The sequence below is a fragment of the Halictus rubicundus genome, chromosome 7 (assembly GCF_050948215.1).
Source record: "Halictus rubicundus isolate RS-2024b chromosome 7, iyHalRubi1_principal, whole genome shotgun sequence".
Taxonomy (NCBI): Eukaryota; Metazoa; Arthropoda; class Insecta; order Hymenoptera; family Halictidae; genus Halictus; species Halictus rubicundus.
In genome coordinates, this window is record NC_135155.1 from 979,272 (window position 1) to 997,359 (window position 18,088).

At 46.3% G+C, this 18,088-nt stretch overlaps 2 protein-coding genes across 2 annotated transcripts in view; one reads left to right on the forward strand and one right to left on the reverse strand.

The window, feature by feature from the left end:
• The window catches only part of LOC143355923 (general transcription factor II-I repeat domain-containing protein 2-like), a 341,246-nt gene that overhangs the window by 260,012 nt on the left and 63,146 nt on the right, over positions 1-18,088 (forward strand). The gene's annotated exons all lie outside the window — the stretch shown is intronic.
• The window catches only part of LOC143355919 (uncharacterized), a 242,857-nt gene that overhangs the window by 113,661 nt on the left and 111,108 nt on the right, over positions 1-18,088 (reverse strand). Inside the window, exon 4 of the mRNA XM_076791137.1 lies at positions 3,860-4,151. Within this exon, the coding sequence (XP_076647252.1) occupies positions 3,860-4,151 (292 nt within the window). The remainder of the gene's footprint in view (positions 1-3,859; positions 4,152-18,088) is intronic.

Sequence of the window (18,088 nt, forward strand, 5' to 3'; positions counted from 1 at the left end):
GCTCGACTCGACCCGAGCTCGGCTCGCATATGCGAGCTTGGCTGCAGGCCTAACTGCCAGCCCCTGTGTTAAACTGCGAGTCTCAAAGTGGGTCCCAGGTGGGTACTGGGAGCGGTCGGTAACGGCCCCAATGTCGAGATACTCTCGTCGGTTGTGGAACTAAGAAGGTGGAACTATCATTGATCTCAAATACCAACATCGCTAAACATGCCGCGCTCGCTACCTAAATAGAACATTTGCTCGTGAATTACGGAAAAAACGACAGTGACAGAGGCAATAAATAAACGTATAATGCGTAGAATGAAAATAATTATCTTTTATTGTATAATTTCATTACACTCTTATTGCCTACTTATTTTCCATATTGTTCACCATTGTAAACATTATTTTATAATCGAAAATTTCTAGGTGTAATTAATTAATTTAGAACTTATTGCGACATTTATAAAATAATGATTATTCAACAAAATATATTATGTAATAGTTATAGAATAAAAAAAAAGAATAAATACAATATTCAAGTAATGACAAAATTCAATCGTTCTTATTGTCATCCGTAGTAAAAAACAGAAAATTAATTGTTCTACTTATTTAACCGATAATACCACTTCTAATGCTGGACTGCAATTATTCAAATAGAGGTAGTAACGAAATAAAAGTGTTATGTAATGAAACTAACTTTCGACGGCTCTTATCGATATAAAGCTATTTGGTGGCAGTATTATTGCTATTTGTACAAACACACAGATACACAGATTCTTGTATCTTGCAATGCACGTTGTTTTTTTCTCCGTCAACCGATTTCGATGAAATTTTCAGTTTGTGTATCACTAACATAGAGGAAACGACACATATTTTAAATTTTTATTGCGAATTTAAATAAAAAAGTTTTGAAAAGTGTCTAAGTCATTTTAAGTTTTAATTATAATTGTATTGTTTGTTATTTTTTATACCTTATAGTATTGTTTCTTTACATTTTATATTTTTTATATTTTATAAGCAACAAACTTTATGTATAATCAATAATTGTATTGTTAAATTTCATTTTCTGTGAGTAATTGTCAATACATATACATTAGTAACCACATCTAGACTTTTGCCCGAAATTCGGCAATTTGTCCGCACTGTGCAAAGCGGCGAAAAGCGAGCAGTCGAACTCGAGGCGAGAAGGACTCTCCGCGTCTCTTTCTTTTCATACGCTGTCCTTCTTCGCGTCCGAAACTTCAATCGTTCATTACACAAGTAAATATCATCGGAATTGTATCATATTTGGTTTCATTTTAATCAGAAAAATGCCACGAATATGTTGGTAAAAGTTTCATTAAAAAATAACGAAAAATAAAGAAGTTTTGTAATTGGATTAGTAGTGGTCTTCTGGTCTCACACCGATATAGCCGACAATGTGTGGCCCGCTCCTCGGCGACGGCGGTTCTCGAGTTTCGCTGTCCGCTTCTCCATGCAACATTATATCGGAGACGGATATTCTCTCCGTTTGAATGCCAGTCATTTTGGAGTGCCCAGAGTTGGGCATTATTTAGACAAAAAATTATTTAAATAACGATTCGAATAAAAGATACTTCATCTTTATTCGTTATTCGAAGGTTCGAATAAAAAAGGTATCTTTACTCGACGAGTATCGAATAAATAATTTTATTCGACGAGAATTTATCCGACGAATAAAGATACTTTTTCTTATTCAGCGGATTTATTCAAACTTCGAGAAATTTTTTCATCTTTCATCTGTATCTTTTATTCAAAGGCTTCGAATAAATGTTCGAATAACTTTTGCCGAGCGCCGAGCTTCAAAGGCCCAGCGACGACAGACTACATACAATGTATGCGGATGGAGAATCGCGCACGTATGAAAGTTTAAACTTTTAGATTTTTCAATATATCCTCATAAAATTGTGAAGAGCGAATGGAGGAGATTGTCCTGATGAAAATGAGGTCAAATTCGAGTATAATCGAACAAGTTTCACTGATACGTAATGTTACGATAAAAATTACAATCTCATTAAAGACAGTCCAAATGATGTCGTGTTTAGACTCATTTTGAGCGAGATAAGCTCTTGTCACGTCCGGCGGTTCGCCGATAAACGCCTAAGTAAGGACCATTAGTACTATCACACGGGAAAATTAATAAGATCAAAATATACGTGACAACCCGACGCGGTTAGAGATACGCCGACTGATCTTCCTGCAAGACACGCAGATGAAGACCAGATTACAAATTAGACGCAAAAAAGGAAGATATCAAATTACCCCGAACCATAAGAAAAGACGACGACTTCATATTGGCAACACACAGCTGACGAAGCAAGAAACATCAAGAAGATCGGGAAGCAGAAACGCTAAACCAGCACTTCAAGAAAACAAAGGACCGCCCACATTATAAAAAGGAGACCAGCTCTTCAATTAGAATTCACTCTGTTCAAAACCAGTGCTACTGTGTAGTTCCGTCGACAGGCCCTTATATCATACACGCGTCGCGCCGGCAGTAAAACAGTGTCACCAAAATTCGAAAACCCTTGCGTAAAGTGTCCGCGTGTGCCCCAGCGTCCAGCGGCCACAATCAGCGAGCGCCCCTTCAACGCCCACAATCAGCGAGCGCCCCTTCAACGCCCACAACCAGCGAGCGCCCAAAAACCCCACAACCACGACCTGCGAGCGTCTACCAGCGACTCGGTAAATTAAACGTTTTATTAAGCGATTTGTTATAAGTGCTCTAGCGTATGTGCTATAAGGATTCACACATGTATGAGCTGATTCAGAACTAGAGTCTAAATAAACCGGTTATTTCCCGTTTTTATATAAAAACTAAAGTACAATTTATTTAACCAGCCCTCAATCTCCCGAACCAAAGCCGGTGAACGCAGGTAGGTTCAAAACTGCGCCTTATCCCCGGAAATTTATAAACAGCCCCATCTGGGACGTAACACTCTACAACTCATTCGTATTAACAATATTGTTCTGATTAAAAACATAAAAGCATAAATTGCCAATAATGCACGATTCTCCATCTGCTTACATTGTAGGCTGTTGGTCGGTCGCTGGTCTTTGAAGTTCCGAGCTCGTAGGGTCGCGACATATCTGTGTGAAACAACTACCAATCCAATTGCAAAACTTCATTATTTTTCATGATTTTTTTATGGGACTTGCGCCAACTAATTCGTGGCATTCTTCTGATTAAAATGACACTAAACACGGTACAAATGGGACTGTATTTAGTATTTTTATCCGTAGATTTATTCGAAGGTGCCCCCGAGCATGAGACAGAAAAATACATTGGGTGATTGGTCTACTCCTATACCTCGTCTGTGATTGTAGGTTGACTAGCGAGTCACAAAAATCATCGCTAGATGGTGGCACCTGATAAAAATTTGCTGCTAGCAGGCTCTGCTTCCAATATCGCGCTTATTGTTAGTTACGAAAACAGATAGGTAGACCAACCGCGATCGTGTTGCACAAATCTTGCGCAATGTAAAAGAGTGATTTCTCTTGGTAAAGCCATTTTAATCACGAAAAAAATTTTTTTAACAGAAACCAATTTCTATTCTTCACCTTATTTATTAACATAAAGAAATCTTTAAAAAGTAAACAAATTTAGGAGTGTGAAAGTGGAGGATTTATCTTTTCAAATAAACCTAGGTAAATTATCAGAAAGTCACAGCAGTTCAAAGAATTACTTTGTTGTCAAAAAAATATCTTTTAAATACATACGTGAAACAGTGTATGTACAATATAGTAAACTTTTATAAATTTTGTCAATGTATTATGTACATCAATTTTATAATTGCTTTATGAAAATTTTATGGGCTCATGGAATCATATTCAAATAGTAATAAAATAACGTACTTACGTTCACTTTGAATAAGAACTGGAGCACCGAGTTCTAATGCAACTTCTTGCGGTGACAAAAGAGCCATATCTCTGGCAGCTGTTTCAGCAGGTACAGGTTTTCCACCTAGGTGAACAGAATAAATCAACCTCGTAGCACCATTTTCCGTTACGCTTGTATTTTGCATTCTAACTTGAACGATCTCCTCTGTCGAATAATTGAATGACCGTAATTCTGAATGCTTGTTTGCATTCTCCCCTTCAATGTCATTCGATAACAATTTTCTTGTAATGGGTCGACTTCTTGGAGGAATCTGAAAATTATGTACCACACAGGATAAACTTATGCTGTTTATTATCATAGTCATAGGTTTTTTTTAAGTGACATGTAAACTGAATAATGATAAAGGTTCTATAGAACCTTTAGTCAGCCAAACTTGCTTCGAGTAAATCTTGATGAATGTTTGTAATCGTATTTTGCGAGCAAAAGCCGGTCATTTTGGTGTCAAAAGCATGCTTCAAGCAGGATTTGGTCCCTGGTCGTAAATAATTTGCCACCAAAATTTGTCGACAAATTCCGAGTCTAATGCGGAAATAGATGGCTCGGTATTTGAGTGCAAAGTTTGCATGCAAAATTCCATGCCAAATACAAATCGATACGAACCCTTGGCCTCCGTATAGAGGATAGATCAGTCGCACTAAGAGTAAATATCAGGCAAAATCGGAGGAAATCTTTCTGTATGAGGGAAAACGGAATTCGAAATTAAATAATTTTAAGTTTTATTTATTTTTTAAGATTGAAATATTTTCAGATCTTAAAATTATAGTTGTAACGTAAGGATGTGGTGGGTGCTTGCGGAATAATAGGAATCGGAAAATCTGGGGACACACGATATATTTTCCAAAATGTGTGTAACGATCCTAACCTCGGCGCGAGCCTTCCCCTGCCCGCGCACCGGCGAAGACCGTGGCCGATCACACCGTAGGCGCGCCGCGCCAGTACGAACCGCGACCGCGAGAGGGCCAACGCCGCGATGGGCCGCTCTCGCGAGTAAAGATGATCGGCCACGGGGATAAGTACCGCCACCGGGCACGGAGAAAGGCATTCCGGATGACGAGAGACAACGGTCTATTAGTAGAATATATGAACGACCACCGTACTCCGACCTCGAGGCTGCTTTTCACCTCCACCTCCCTCTTTCCTCCAACGGGTCCGACGGTGACCGCGGCGAGCGCCGCTCCCGTCGAGCATAACCCGCTCCCCGCTAACCCACCGGTTTACGGAGAGCGAGAACGGCGACCATCCTGCTCTGTCCGGTGCGCGGAGTGAATAACAGGAGCGCCGGGCGATAGAGCACTCTAGGCACGAACCCTAGTGCAGGCCGTTGAGGCCCCGGGGTGTCGCGACGGCGTCTTCCCCCGCTCCCGTCCTCGGGCAGGTGCCCTCCCGATGTACCGGCGCAACCGACCGACCAGGCGCGTCCGCCGTAGACATTAAGCCGTCGCCGTTACACCGTAATCATTAAGCCGTCGCCGTTCCACCGTAGACATTAAGCCGTCGCCGTTACCGTTACACCGTAGTCAGTAAGCCACATCTGTCGTCCTAAGTTACCTTGTACATAATTAGTCGATAAGTAAATATACGTTATACGCAGCCGAAACCCGTCTCCTCATTCGCGGCTCAGGGACCCCCGACGGCCGACTAAGCCGGCATGCTCTCCCGCACCGCCGATCGTTACATGTGATTACGAATGATGGGAGATTAGTTTTTTATACAAAATATATTTTTGCAAGAGAGAGTTAGTTAGCAACGAATTATTTCAGAAAAGATTTTTACGCGATACCACCGGGCGTCCGGTTTATTTCAACCGTACTCTTCCTCTGGAGAAACGACGACGACTCGGTTACGCCTGTTTTCCGTACGGCCGTTGTCTCCGAAACGTACAGAGGAACCAGGCGTTCCTACTCTCAGGCGGCCAGGAAGCTACCCTGTTCTTTCCTCTCGGCGGGCGGTCGGCCTTCATGGTCGTCCTCTCCCATATGTCCAGAGAGGCGTCCAGGTGCAACCCCTGTCCTCTCCTGGGCTGCTGGGCGTCCAATAGAATTGCTTCATACTCTCCCTTTCTGCGGGCGGCCGTGGTCTTACCTCGTCTCCTCCCAAAGGTGCAGCAAAAGGGCTCGCTCCGCGGTAATCTACCGGTATTTATACGAACTCATTGCTAACTTTATCAAAAACGCGTTACTAGGTGTCTAGAAGGTTCCAGACCCCGCGGTCCCCTCGAACCGCCGGCCACACTACCCCGGCGCAATTCTTCTGTTACATTGGGGGGGGGGGAAGGGATTTTGACCCTTTCTTATTCCTCGTCGCGTTACATAGTGTGTTTTTTCTCCTATAGCAAGTTTCCTCCGATTTTGCCCGATATTTACTCTTAGTGCGACCGACCTGCCCTCTATACGGTGGCCAATATTTGGTATCAATTTGTTTTCCATTTGGCATGGAATTCCGCCTGCAAACTTTGAACTCAAATACCACGCCTAATGCGGAAATAGATGAGTCGGAATTTCTAAACAAATCTTGGTGGCAAATTCAAAGCAAGTCAAGAGCAAATTGTTTACTGGGTAGTTATGTATTAATGATTTAGTGCATTGTTACGAGCCAGGGCTGCGAGCAACGCGAGAGGCCGGCGACGGGTTGTTACCCCAGGAATATGGTTTCAATTTGTTAGTTAGGTACGCGGACGCACCCAATGCGAAATCGGGGAGCCGCTAGGATAGTTGACGTCGAGGACGCACCTGATGCGAAATCAGGGAACCTCTGGGAGGTTGGAGTCAAACGCAGACGCACCCGATGCGAAACCGAGGAGCTACTAGGAGGATGAAACTTTGTGAACGCACCCAATGCGAAATCGGGGAGTCACTAGGTTGGACACGCGGCGAACCCGATTTGAAAGGAAGGTGGAAAACTCACAGACGCATCTGATGCAAAATCAGGGAGCTGCTAGGATACGGAAGAACCCAATGCATAATCGGGGATCCTCTAGGATGGTATAGTTTTCGTAGACGCACCCAATGCGGAACCGGGGAGCCACTAGGTGGGAGAAATCTTCGTTGATTTGAATTTAAGATTAGTAAGCCTCGTAACTTAAATATAATTTAATTGATACAATCCGAGCGGTAAGATTGTATCATGTGGGAACGTTCAATTATTAGATTAGGATATTGGGCAATAATTAAGGGTTGTAGATTTCGCGGGTTAACAAACAAGACAAATATATTCTGATTTAAGATAATTACAAATGTTGTTGTTTGTGTCGCGAGTGAATGTACAATTTGAGAATTTGTTACCTATGATGCACGGTGTTGACGCACTGGCAATGCGGGGTTAGATAGCGATTGTTGAATGCCAAATAGAATATATACCGAACTAACGGAATCTATAAGGTTACGAATTGATTCGAAAGGGACTTTAACCCGATCTCTCTAGACTTGACGCGACGTGACTGCACGAATACTGAACCGCGTCTGAATCTCGACTGAACCGCTTCTCAACTGAACCAAAGAGGATGAAAATGAACGGGTTTATATACCTTGAAAATGAAAGGGGTACTCTGTTTAAGATTTAATATACGTAGGGTCACAGTCACATTTTTTGTCAGTTCTAATGAAAACCAAGCCTCAGTTAGATTTTCGTTAAAAGGGGTTAATGAAGGTTATCCGGGCTATTTCCTATCAGAATATTAATTAACGGATGCCAGAAGGGAGTGTCTAGAGATTTTGATATAAAGAAGGCATACAGTATCTTTTGTTAATAAAAGGGGCCTGTTGGGACGCTTTTCGTTCTCAGAAAAGAGATTACAAATTCTAATCGAAAGGAACGTGGAGAACGTTTCTATATGTAACAGCATAATGCACTATCTAATACAAACAGTTTTTCACTGAAATACGAAAAAAATATTTAAGTATTGGGCAATGAAATTTTCTGATCAATTGAGGGGTCTGCTGCATGAGAGAGCTATACCACAGCACTCATTTTGTGAGATATTAAGGATCAAGGGTAGTCACGTGATCACCGACAAGATACTGTTAAAGATTGCCAGCCCCTGTGTTATTCAGCGGCGCCAAAAGTGGGTCCAAGTGAGCCCGTGGATAAGTGGAACCAACAGTGATCTGAATTACTAACATCGCTAAGAGTTCCGCCACCGACAGGATACTGTTAAAGACTGCCAGCCTCTGTGCTGTTCAGCGAGACCAGAAAGTGGGTCCCAGGTGGGTCCCATATAAAATAATGATTTTTCAACAAAAAATATTCTGTAATAATTATAGAAAATAATTAATAATTAATTGCAACGAGACACATGTGTCTCGTTGCGAGCCGAGTTGTACCTTAGCCCGCACCAATCACCGGTGCGGGCCAGCCGCGCGCCAATCCGCGAAACCGGCCCGGGCGCGGACCAATCGACGTGCGCCGAAGGCTCGCGAACGAGCACACGAGGTCCGCGCTCGGGCTATAAAGATCGCGACGGAACCAGCCGAAGACGGAGTTGGTCTGGAGCAGCTCTCGGGTGAACACCCGGGCCCAGATCCTCTCGCAGCCGCGCCAGATCGTGCTAGCCGCGGTATACTATCGGGCAAACACGACGAGGCGCTGGAATCGGCAGAACGTAAGTGGGTTTACGTCCCTACGTGAAACCGAGACCGCGACCGGATTCTGGGAGGCAGTCGATCACCGGCTTGCTCTTGTCAGAGCACCGAGGGTACGACACTCCGGACCGTCATCCCCACCATCCGGACCTGTTCCCGCGTCCCGCTCTCCCCTCAGGGATCCTGCGTCGCGCTCCGCACGTTCAGTCGTCGATCGGCCGCAGCAGCGTGTGGAACTCGCCTCTCGGTATACTACCGGAGACGAGCGACCTCGCCGGTTTCGGGCCGTAGGCATTAGGTTTACGTCTGTGCCTACGTGCTCGAGCCGCGGTCGGGCGGGGACGACGGGTGGGGTGTTCCGCGGATTCCTTACCCTCTCCTCTCCGCGCCCCGCGTGCCCAGCCCACCAGGAAACCAAAGTCGATTCACTATCGTTCGCTGGGCCGCGGTGGAAATAACATCTCGAGGATCGGGAGAGCTCGGGATCGCGCCGAGAGCGCCCGACTCAGGCACCGCATTAGCGAGCACGGCTCGCCCGCGCTCCCCGCGTACCACGCTCTACGCGTACCGCGATTTTCCCGAACCGCGCCGAGGGCGTCCGAAGACAGGCACCGTTCCAGCGAGCACGGCTCGCCCGCGTCCAGCGTGTATTATTTTCCGCGTACCGCACCGAACCTCCGCGTAGTATACCGGAACCGAAACCGGACCGGCGCCCCGCGGTTAATCTAGGCTAAGTCCACGCGTCATTAGGATAATTATTCTACTTAGGTTAAGCCACCCGCGTCGGGCATCCACTCTCACTGGTTATTCATTTGTTTGTTTGTTTGATTATTATCAGGCCGGCGGAGAGGCAAACGGTCATCGCCAGCCTGTCGCCGGACCATCCGGGAATCCGAGCGATTAAACGAGCAGGCCGCTCCCCGACTCTTTTTTTTTCTTTGCTATCACAACAGTATATACCTATTATTTCTTTTATTTACCATTTCGATTAAATTAATAAACTAGTTTCGTTCATCAACATAGAGTGATTCATTTAACCACCTCATCCTCCCTCCCCGACGAACCCTGGTCGCTGAGCGAATCCAGGGGAGGGACCGCGCGCCTCGCTCGCGCCTCCACGCAAGCGAGACGCTACCGTTACATAATAATTAAAAAAAAGAATAAATACAATTTACAAATAATGACAAAATTTAATCGTTCTTATTGTGATCCTTAGTAAAAAACAGAAATTAATTTTTTAACTTATTTATCCGATAATACCACTTCTAATGCTCGACAGCATTGACTGCAATTATGAAAGTAGAGGTAGTAACGAAATAAAAGTGTTAACTAATGAAAATAACTTTCGGCGGCTCCTACCCATATAATGCTATTTGGAGGCAGTGTTATTACTACTTGGACAAACGCACAGATACGCAGATTCTTATATCTTGCAATGCACGTTGTTTTTTTCTTCGTCAGCCGATTTCGATGAAATTTTTAGTATTTGTATCACTACCATAGATGTATAAGACACATATTTTAAATTTTCATTACGGATTAAAATAAAAAAGTTTTAAAGTGTCTTTTTTGGTTTATCATGTAATTCCTACCAATTGCAATTTTTCAAAATCTGTTCTACAGGTCATTTAGTAAATCAATGCTTTTAATAGTTAAAAAAAAGTCACGTGGTTTGGTCCAATTTTAAAAAGGGTATTCTGATTTAATGCTCAGACAACATGCGCAGTATTCGGACTGTACGCGGATTGTACGCGGACAATTGTTCGTCAGTCTGGATAGGATTTAAGAAATCAAATCATATAAAATTATAGTAATTGTGCGTAAAAGGTTACATCTCGACAATTTTGATAAAATTTAAATATGTTGTAAAACTCAACATTCTGAACAAGTGTTTCCTACACATGTAACCGCTCCTCGACCTTAGTTTCTGAGATATTCACGAAAAACTTGTGACGTTGCAAATTTTGCATCGCCAAGGTACCGCTCCGAGCAACAGAGCGAAGGGACCGGACTGCCTAGAACCACGCTATCGCGAATAGAACGACGGCTCGATAGGTTAGGAAGCGCTCCCCGAGGAACTTCCGGATCGACCTGAGATCGAATTTTGACGAATTTCGCGCGCGCCGAGCCCGGCAAGTTTCAGACACCATCGTAACAACTGACGACGCCTACGTATCCCGCTACCAATATCGAAGGGCGCCTCGCTCCGCGGGGCCATCCCACGATAAACCATGGCCATTACGGAAAATCCGGTGCACCGGTCATTTCGAAGATTGGAGACGCCACACACAGGCCAGACAACCCGGAGGCGACGATGCGGGACGAAGGTCCCTGTCGACCAGCCGACACCCTATTTCGCGGTCCTGCCGCCGCCTCACCTAGCCACTTGCAACGGGGCCTCGGTAAGGGTGGTTTAGGCGCCCCCATATCAGGGGAGATCGGAGATCTACCCCTTTTCCCCGGTCGCGAAGCGCGGCCGGGATGATTTTCGCGTATGGTCTGGGGCCCGAGAACCAGGAGTGGACACGGTCCTGTGGTCTAGAATTTTCGCGCGAGTAGCGCGCCCAATTAGGGAAACGCGGAACGACGACGTAGAGTGGGGATAGCGAGGACCCTGCCGTCGCGCGAACGTGATTTGAAGGATCACTGTCGTGGCAACTTCCGCCTTGTACTAACGTACGCGTTTCTCGGTCACCGTGCATACCAATATCCAGTTCCGTCGCGTGACGATTACCGCTCCGAATTTCGCCGGATCCACGCGCTTACCGATCTCGCACTGCGGGCATAGTGCGGACCCGGTGTACTGTGGGCAGAAATTACCGAACCCTTCCCGCCCGAGCCGACCGGGGCGGAGCCGGAAAAGAAAGTGGAAGAACGAAGACCGGAGGAAGAAAGCGGAGGCGGTAAGTCCACTCAATGATCCTTCTCCGTTTCGATTATCACGAGTTGGTTCTAGGTATTTCGTAGGGGGGGGGGGCGGCCGACAGCGATTCCGTGCCCTCGCGGTCTCGCGAGCTCACGCACTGTCCGTCGGACGAGTAATATCGCGTGCCTCGCCTCGTCGATATAATATTCTCGCCTCGTCGATTTCGCTCGCACCGAAACCGTCGGTGCTTTGAGCTGAGTCGCGGTATTCCCGCCGAAACCTTGTCCGGAAGTCTTCCTCGGAGGAGCCGCCGTCGTTCAGAATTGCAATCGTCCGTTCTCCGCGTTATTCCCCTCGAGTTTCGTCGCGTAGCGTACCGCGTACTTTCCACCGAGTGTTCGCCATCCTTCGGAACCGTAATCGTACCACGACAGTCGCACCGTAAACGCGCCGATCACCAGCGCGCCGCGAAAACTCTCGCTTCCGCGAGAGTAATTTCCTGTGCAGAATTACCGCACACGCGCAGATTATTTTATCGTTCGACTCCCACGCTCTGCAATACCGACACCGATTCGCCAATATTGTATAAAGAGCGCGGGCTCTCGGGGTGCGGCCACGTGGCCGCCTGCTTGTGAAATCTGACGCCAATAAATGTTGTAGAGCCCACCTTGTGTTCCGATCTTTTCAGCCTGCGCGATCCGCCCTGCCGTGAGGGCTGTCCTCGCTACTTCTGTGTCCGAACCCCCGACTCCTTTCGCGCTTCTCGTTCTTCTCGCGGTTCTCGAAGGTTCGACTCCCGCCCTCAGCCTCGGCCGAGGGCGAAATTCTTCCGCGTTCCGCGTGGCACCCTTCCGGTGCCTGGCGGCCGAGCAGAAGGCTCTTTTTCTGCTTCGGAAAATCTTCGAGAACGCGTTAGTACCGGGAGGACCGCGTATTCACGGCCGTACACGGCCCGGCCTCAGTGTCCGTAAATTCCCGGAGTTGGCCCCGTTCCCGTCTCACTACGCGGTGAAAAGGGCCAACGTTACAAACTATAGGGATGGTGGTCTCGGGCTGGTCAAAATTCATCGATACACACACACACACACACACACACACACGCACGCACGCACACACACACACACACATTCATACTGTGACGTGGCAGATTTGCCTACGTCCCTCCAAGCAGATACCGAAAGACCGGGCCGCCCTTTGGCAGCGCCACCGCGATAACGGCTGTCACGATCTCTCTCTCTGAGACAGTCCAAAACCCCATGAATGGAGGGTAAGGGTCTATTCAAACTTGCCGGAGGCGACGTCAGTATGAATACTACCGCGTTTTCCTAATTCATATTTGCCGGGACCCTCGCTAGCAACCTGAGAAGGCGCTCGAGATGCTCGCAACAAAAGCTAAGAGCCGCACACAGCGGGGGTTCGCTACCTAACACCAAACAGTTTACTCCCCTCTACACCCCGGGGATGCCTATGCATCCGCTGAGAGCTGGGCAAGCCGTTGGGCATCCGATTTCGGCCGCCTGAAGACCGCTACTAATCCAATAACAGAACTTTTTTATTTTTCATTATTTTTTTATGGGACTTCCACTAACATATTCGTGGCACTTTTCTAATGAAACTGATACCAAATTTTATATAATTCCGATGATATTTACTTGTGTAATGAACGATTAAGGGGGCCGGCACAGCATGAAATCCATATACGTATGCAAGGGTCAAAATTTTGTCAAACTGACGCTTCAATATTGCAATGAACAGTTTAAAAGTGGTCACTTGTGTTTCCTAAAAGTCCAATCTATGTTTCTACCTCATTGTGGAGTAATTTGTAATATTCAGCAGAAAACTCGCCTTCCGAAGCAAGCATGACGTCACAAGATGGCTGCCTATCACAAGATATGCATTTTTAATTGATTACTTGCTTATTTAAGACGTAAAATGTCTAGAAAAAAGGCACCATTTCGCGCTTCCGCTTACTAGCACCACGATCGCTTCGCGGCAAACACTGTACGTTGCGATAGAATACGGTCGATGATGCAGATCGATAGTACAGGTTTACGTATGTACGATATGTATGCTGCTGAATATTGCAAATTACTCCACAATGAGGTAAGAATTCACACTTTGACCTCTGAACAGACCTAGATTGAACCTTTAGGAAACACAATTTACCATATCTAAACTGCTCGTTGCAGTATTGAAGCGGCAGTTTCAAAATTTCTGGCCCTTGCACGTTTCGCTACGTATCTCGTGACGTCATGCTTGCTTCGAACGCCTCGCGACTGGCGGTATGCTGCCGAATAGTGCAAATTAATCCACGATAAGGTGAATATCTATTGGGATGTGTAATAAATTTTCCGCGTTTTTTATATTTTATTTTTTTCCGCAATTTTGTGTTTCGTTAGGAAAAGTATTGTATATACGCATTCGCAAGTCTTTCTCTTGCTCTGCAAACCTATCTGCTTCAATTTTTGGAATTATTTAATTTTATACAATTTTCAGGCTTTTGAAATGGAAGTTCCTGGAGGCAAAAAAATTCATTTTTCCAAAGCCTGATAATTGATTAAAATTACATAATTCGAAAAGTTGGAGCAGATAGGTTTGTAGAGCAAGAAAAAGACTTGTGTTACGTCCGGTGGTTCGATTGCTCATGAATAAGACAAATAAAACTTCAAATAAAAATTATGCCACGCGAGGAGAGAAGAATAAATAAGATTAAGATAAGCGTTAAGATTCTAGGAAGTAAGACGGTGTCATGTCCGGTGATTCGACCGCTTAAGAATCAAACGAATAAAACTTCAGACAAAGAATTATTATGAACTATTGTTGAAACCCAATAATGTCACGCGAAGAGAAGAAGATAAAAGGGATTAGGATAGGCGTTAAAATTTCTAGGAAGCTAGCGCACAAAACAATTCCAATTATCCTCCTGCGAGAGACGCAGCAAAGATCGATGTCACCCCGAAAAATAAACAGAAAGTGTGTCCAGTTGCGCCAAGTTCCAAGAAGGCACACTAATGACGCGCATTAGATAGAAAAATTAGAAGATTAAATCAATATCCTATTGAAACAATGGACTGTCCATCCTATAAAAGGGAACCAATACTTCAAAGATCAATCATTCTGTCATAAAGTTTGGACCAGACCAGTCCGTCATAGAAGTGTCAATTCAGTTTCAATAAAGTTCCATTCAGTTTTAATAAAGTTTCAGTAAAGTTCAAGTTCAGTGAAAGTTTAATAAAGTTTAAAATAAGCGAGAATTGGAATTGGTGAAATCTGCGACCTGAGGCTGCGATAGTTGAAATCTGCGACCTGCGGCTGCGATAGTTGGAATTGGCGACCTGCGGTAACTGCGATTAGCGGAACCTGCGACTTGTGGACTTGCGGTGTCCACTACTAGCGAAGCGAACCCAACAACTCGGTAAATGTTTATGCCCGTGGTTGATCCTTGGTGATCTTTCAGGCCTTTGACGTTTTCGCACTGCGAGGTGCCCGCTAATTAACTCTGAATAACTCGAAGGACCACCTTCCAATGGTCGGAAGGAAATAAGTGAATGGAATGCGATATTGTAACAAACAAACTATAATTCAAACTAAGGGTGAGAAGGCTGCTGGAAGGAGCCAAATCCCGTCGAGGCTACAAACTATGTATCTAAATGAACTATACCGAGCTACTTGGACTTCCAGAGCGATCTGCTTGGGAGAACGCGCGTCAACAGAAATCTAACCTCCGTTCTCCCCACTATTCTAGTTTTTAACCCTGCTTCGGGGGTTTGGTGGGAGGATCTAGGGGCTGGGTGCTTGAAACAGGCCCAGGGCGCGCCAAGGCCACACACGCTTGGCGACCGAAACCCTGGGTTTTTCCAAACATCTGCAAACTATTCAGACTGCAGTTTCAAGCACCCGGATGCGCTGTGCCTAAGGGGCGAACGGTTTCGAGTGTTTTATGACAAGGGATGCATTGACGGGACCCAGGCACGGACGGTAACATTGTTATCTAAGTGGCGATGACAGGCCCATCGCCGTAGCCAAACTACGAAAAGTCACGTACCGGGTCCGCTGGCAAATGTCAAGGCCCCTGCCATAAAACCGTCGCCCAACACGAGCCCCTACATACCGCCCACCTTGAACTAATCGAGTTCAACTAAATAATACCGAATAAATTACCCAACAGAAATATGCAGAAATATATACATGAATATACAGACTTAGACCATAATAGCTAAGTTATGCGTATGACTAGATTTAAACAGTGGAAAGATATGCTAAGGGGAACAAACTACTAAAACAAAGAAGGCTAAAACTATATGATACAGAACACTGAAACAACTACTAAACGGAAGTGTCCTCAGCACTTGGTAACAAACAAATCTTGGTGGTGGGCCTTTTGAGGGTTCCGGTGGCGGTACGGATGGAAACCACGCGGACAATTCCATCTTGGCCAGGATGTACCTCTAGGATGCGCCCCAAGGCCCACTTCATGGGTGGCAGGTTGTCCTCCTTGATGAGGACCATTGCTCCGATCGTTGGAGCGTCAGGGGATCCAAGCCTCCATTTCTGGCACTGTTGTAGGCCATGGAGGTAATCCCGCTGCCACCGCTTCCAAAAATGCTGCGAGAGTTGCTGCATCAACTGAAATCTGTTAAGACGATTTTCCGGTATGTGGCCAAGGTCGGCCTGTGGAATGGCTGTCAACGCCTCTCCCACGAGGAAGTGGCCGGGCGTGAGAGGATTTAGATCGGCTGGATCGGAAGACAAAGGATGTAGTGGTCGGGAGTTGAGGCATGCTTCAATTTGTATTAGGATCGTATACAATTCCTCAAATGTAAGCTTCTGCTCACCTATGACGCGCTTCATATGCGTCTTTACTGATCTGACGCATCGCTCCCACAGTCCTCCAAAGTGTGGAGCACGTGGGGGAATGAGGCGCCATTCTATGTGCTGTTGAGCCAATTCTTCCGTAAGCCTATCGTTGTGCGAGCGTGAGGATAGCAGAATGCCGAGTTCCCGCAATTCATTGCGCGCGCCAACAAAATTTGTGCCATTGTCGGAGTAGATGGCACGGCATTTACCACGGCGCGAAACGAACCGGTGGAAGCAATTCAAGAAAGCGTCGGTCGACAGATCTACAGCTAATTCAATGTGAACCGCCTTGGTCACCAGGCACACGAACAAACAAATGTAGGCCTTCCTGACCGTACGGGCGCGTCCGCGATCGACTAGAAGAAAGGGACCGGCGTAGTCTACTCCGCAGGTAGCAAAGGCGCGTGCCGGGGTGACGCGGTCGGCAGGTAAATTGCCCATTTGCGGCTGTGAACAATGAGGGTTTGATTTGAAACATTTTATGCAGCTCCTCAGGACCTTTCTAGTAACACGCCTACCGGAGATCAACCAATACTGTGAATGCAGGGACGCGAGGGTTTGTTGGCACCCGGCGTGCAACAAACGCAGGTGCTCGCGTCTTACTAATAAAACTGCCAATGCACCTGAGCTTGGAATTATGATCGGGTGCTTCTGAGAGTAGTCTAAGGGGGCGTTCTGGAGACGTCCGCCCACCCTAAGGATTCCGTGTTCATCAAGAAAGGGCCGCAGCGACAACAATGGACTATTTTTGTGCGGGGATCGTCCCGACTTCAATTCATGTAAGTCCGTGCCGAAAGCGTGATTCTGCGTGGTTTTGATGACTACGCGTTCAGCCGACTCAAGCTCAGCCACGCACAAGGGGCGCACTTGCATTTCCGCAGAATCCACGTTTGTTCGTTTAATTCGAGCGTTGCCAATAAATCTAAGTATATAAGCTATGACTCGAATTAACTTGTTGTAATTAGAATACCGTGTGACTAAAGTCATTACTAGGGGATCGGGATTGACCGAGGAGGCTAATTGTACAATCCGTATCGGGCGTTCTTCCGGTACTTCAATTGCAGTCGACTTATGGTGAGGCCACTCCACGTCGTCGGCGGCTAGCCAACTTGGACCGTACCACCACAAGTCGCTACCCTTGAGGACCGACAGTGCCGTACCCCGAGATAGGAGATCTGCCGGGTTGTCAGCTGATGCTACGTGCGACCAACTGCTAACTGCCGTTAGTGTTTGGACTTCGGCGGCTCGGTTTGCGACGAAAGTTTTCCATCTACTCGGCCTATCCCTGATCCAAGCTAAAACTACCTGACTGTCGGTCCAATAATGTTCGCGAGCTGGCTGAGTATGCAACGATTCCCGTACCTTTGTCAATAATTGGGCCAATAAAACTGCACCGCACAGTTCTAGTCGCGGTAAACTAATCGTTTTCAAAGGGGCCACCCGTGACTTGGCACACAATAGCCGCGTGACCCACGATCCCCCTTCGGCTCTCGAACGCAGGTATACGGCAGCTCCATATGCCCGTTCTGAGGCATCTGAGAAACCGTGCAACTCTATGTCTCGTTGAGATGATAGCACTCGCCGAGGGACGCGTACGGAGGATAGCTCAGCCAGCTCAATTCTATATGACAGCCATTGGGAGTGAAGATCTTGGGGCAGACTTTCATCCCACCCTACTTTATTTAGCCACAAACCCTGCATGAAAAGCTTGGCCTTGACCGTCATTGGACCGATAAGTCCCAACGGGTCGAAGATTTGAGCCACTTCCGAAAGCACTTGACGTTTCGTTACCCGAAGAGTGTGTGTGTTGCTACCCGTGTAGCCTAGCTCGTCGTTGGACGCGTACCACAATAAGCCCAACGTTTTGGTCTCTCTATCAAGCGCCTT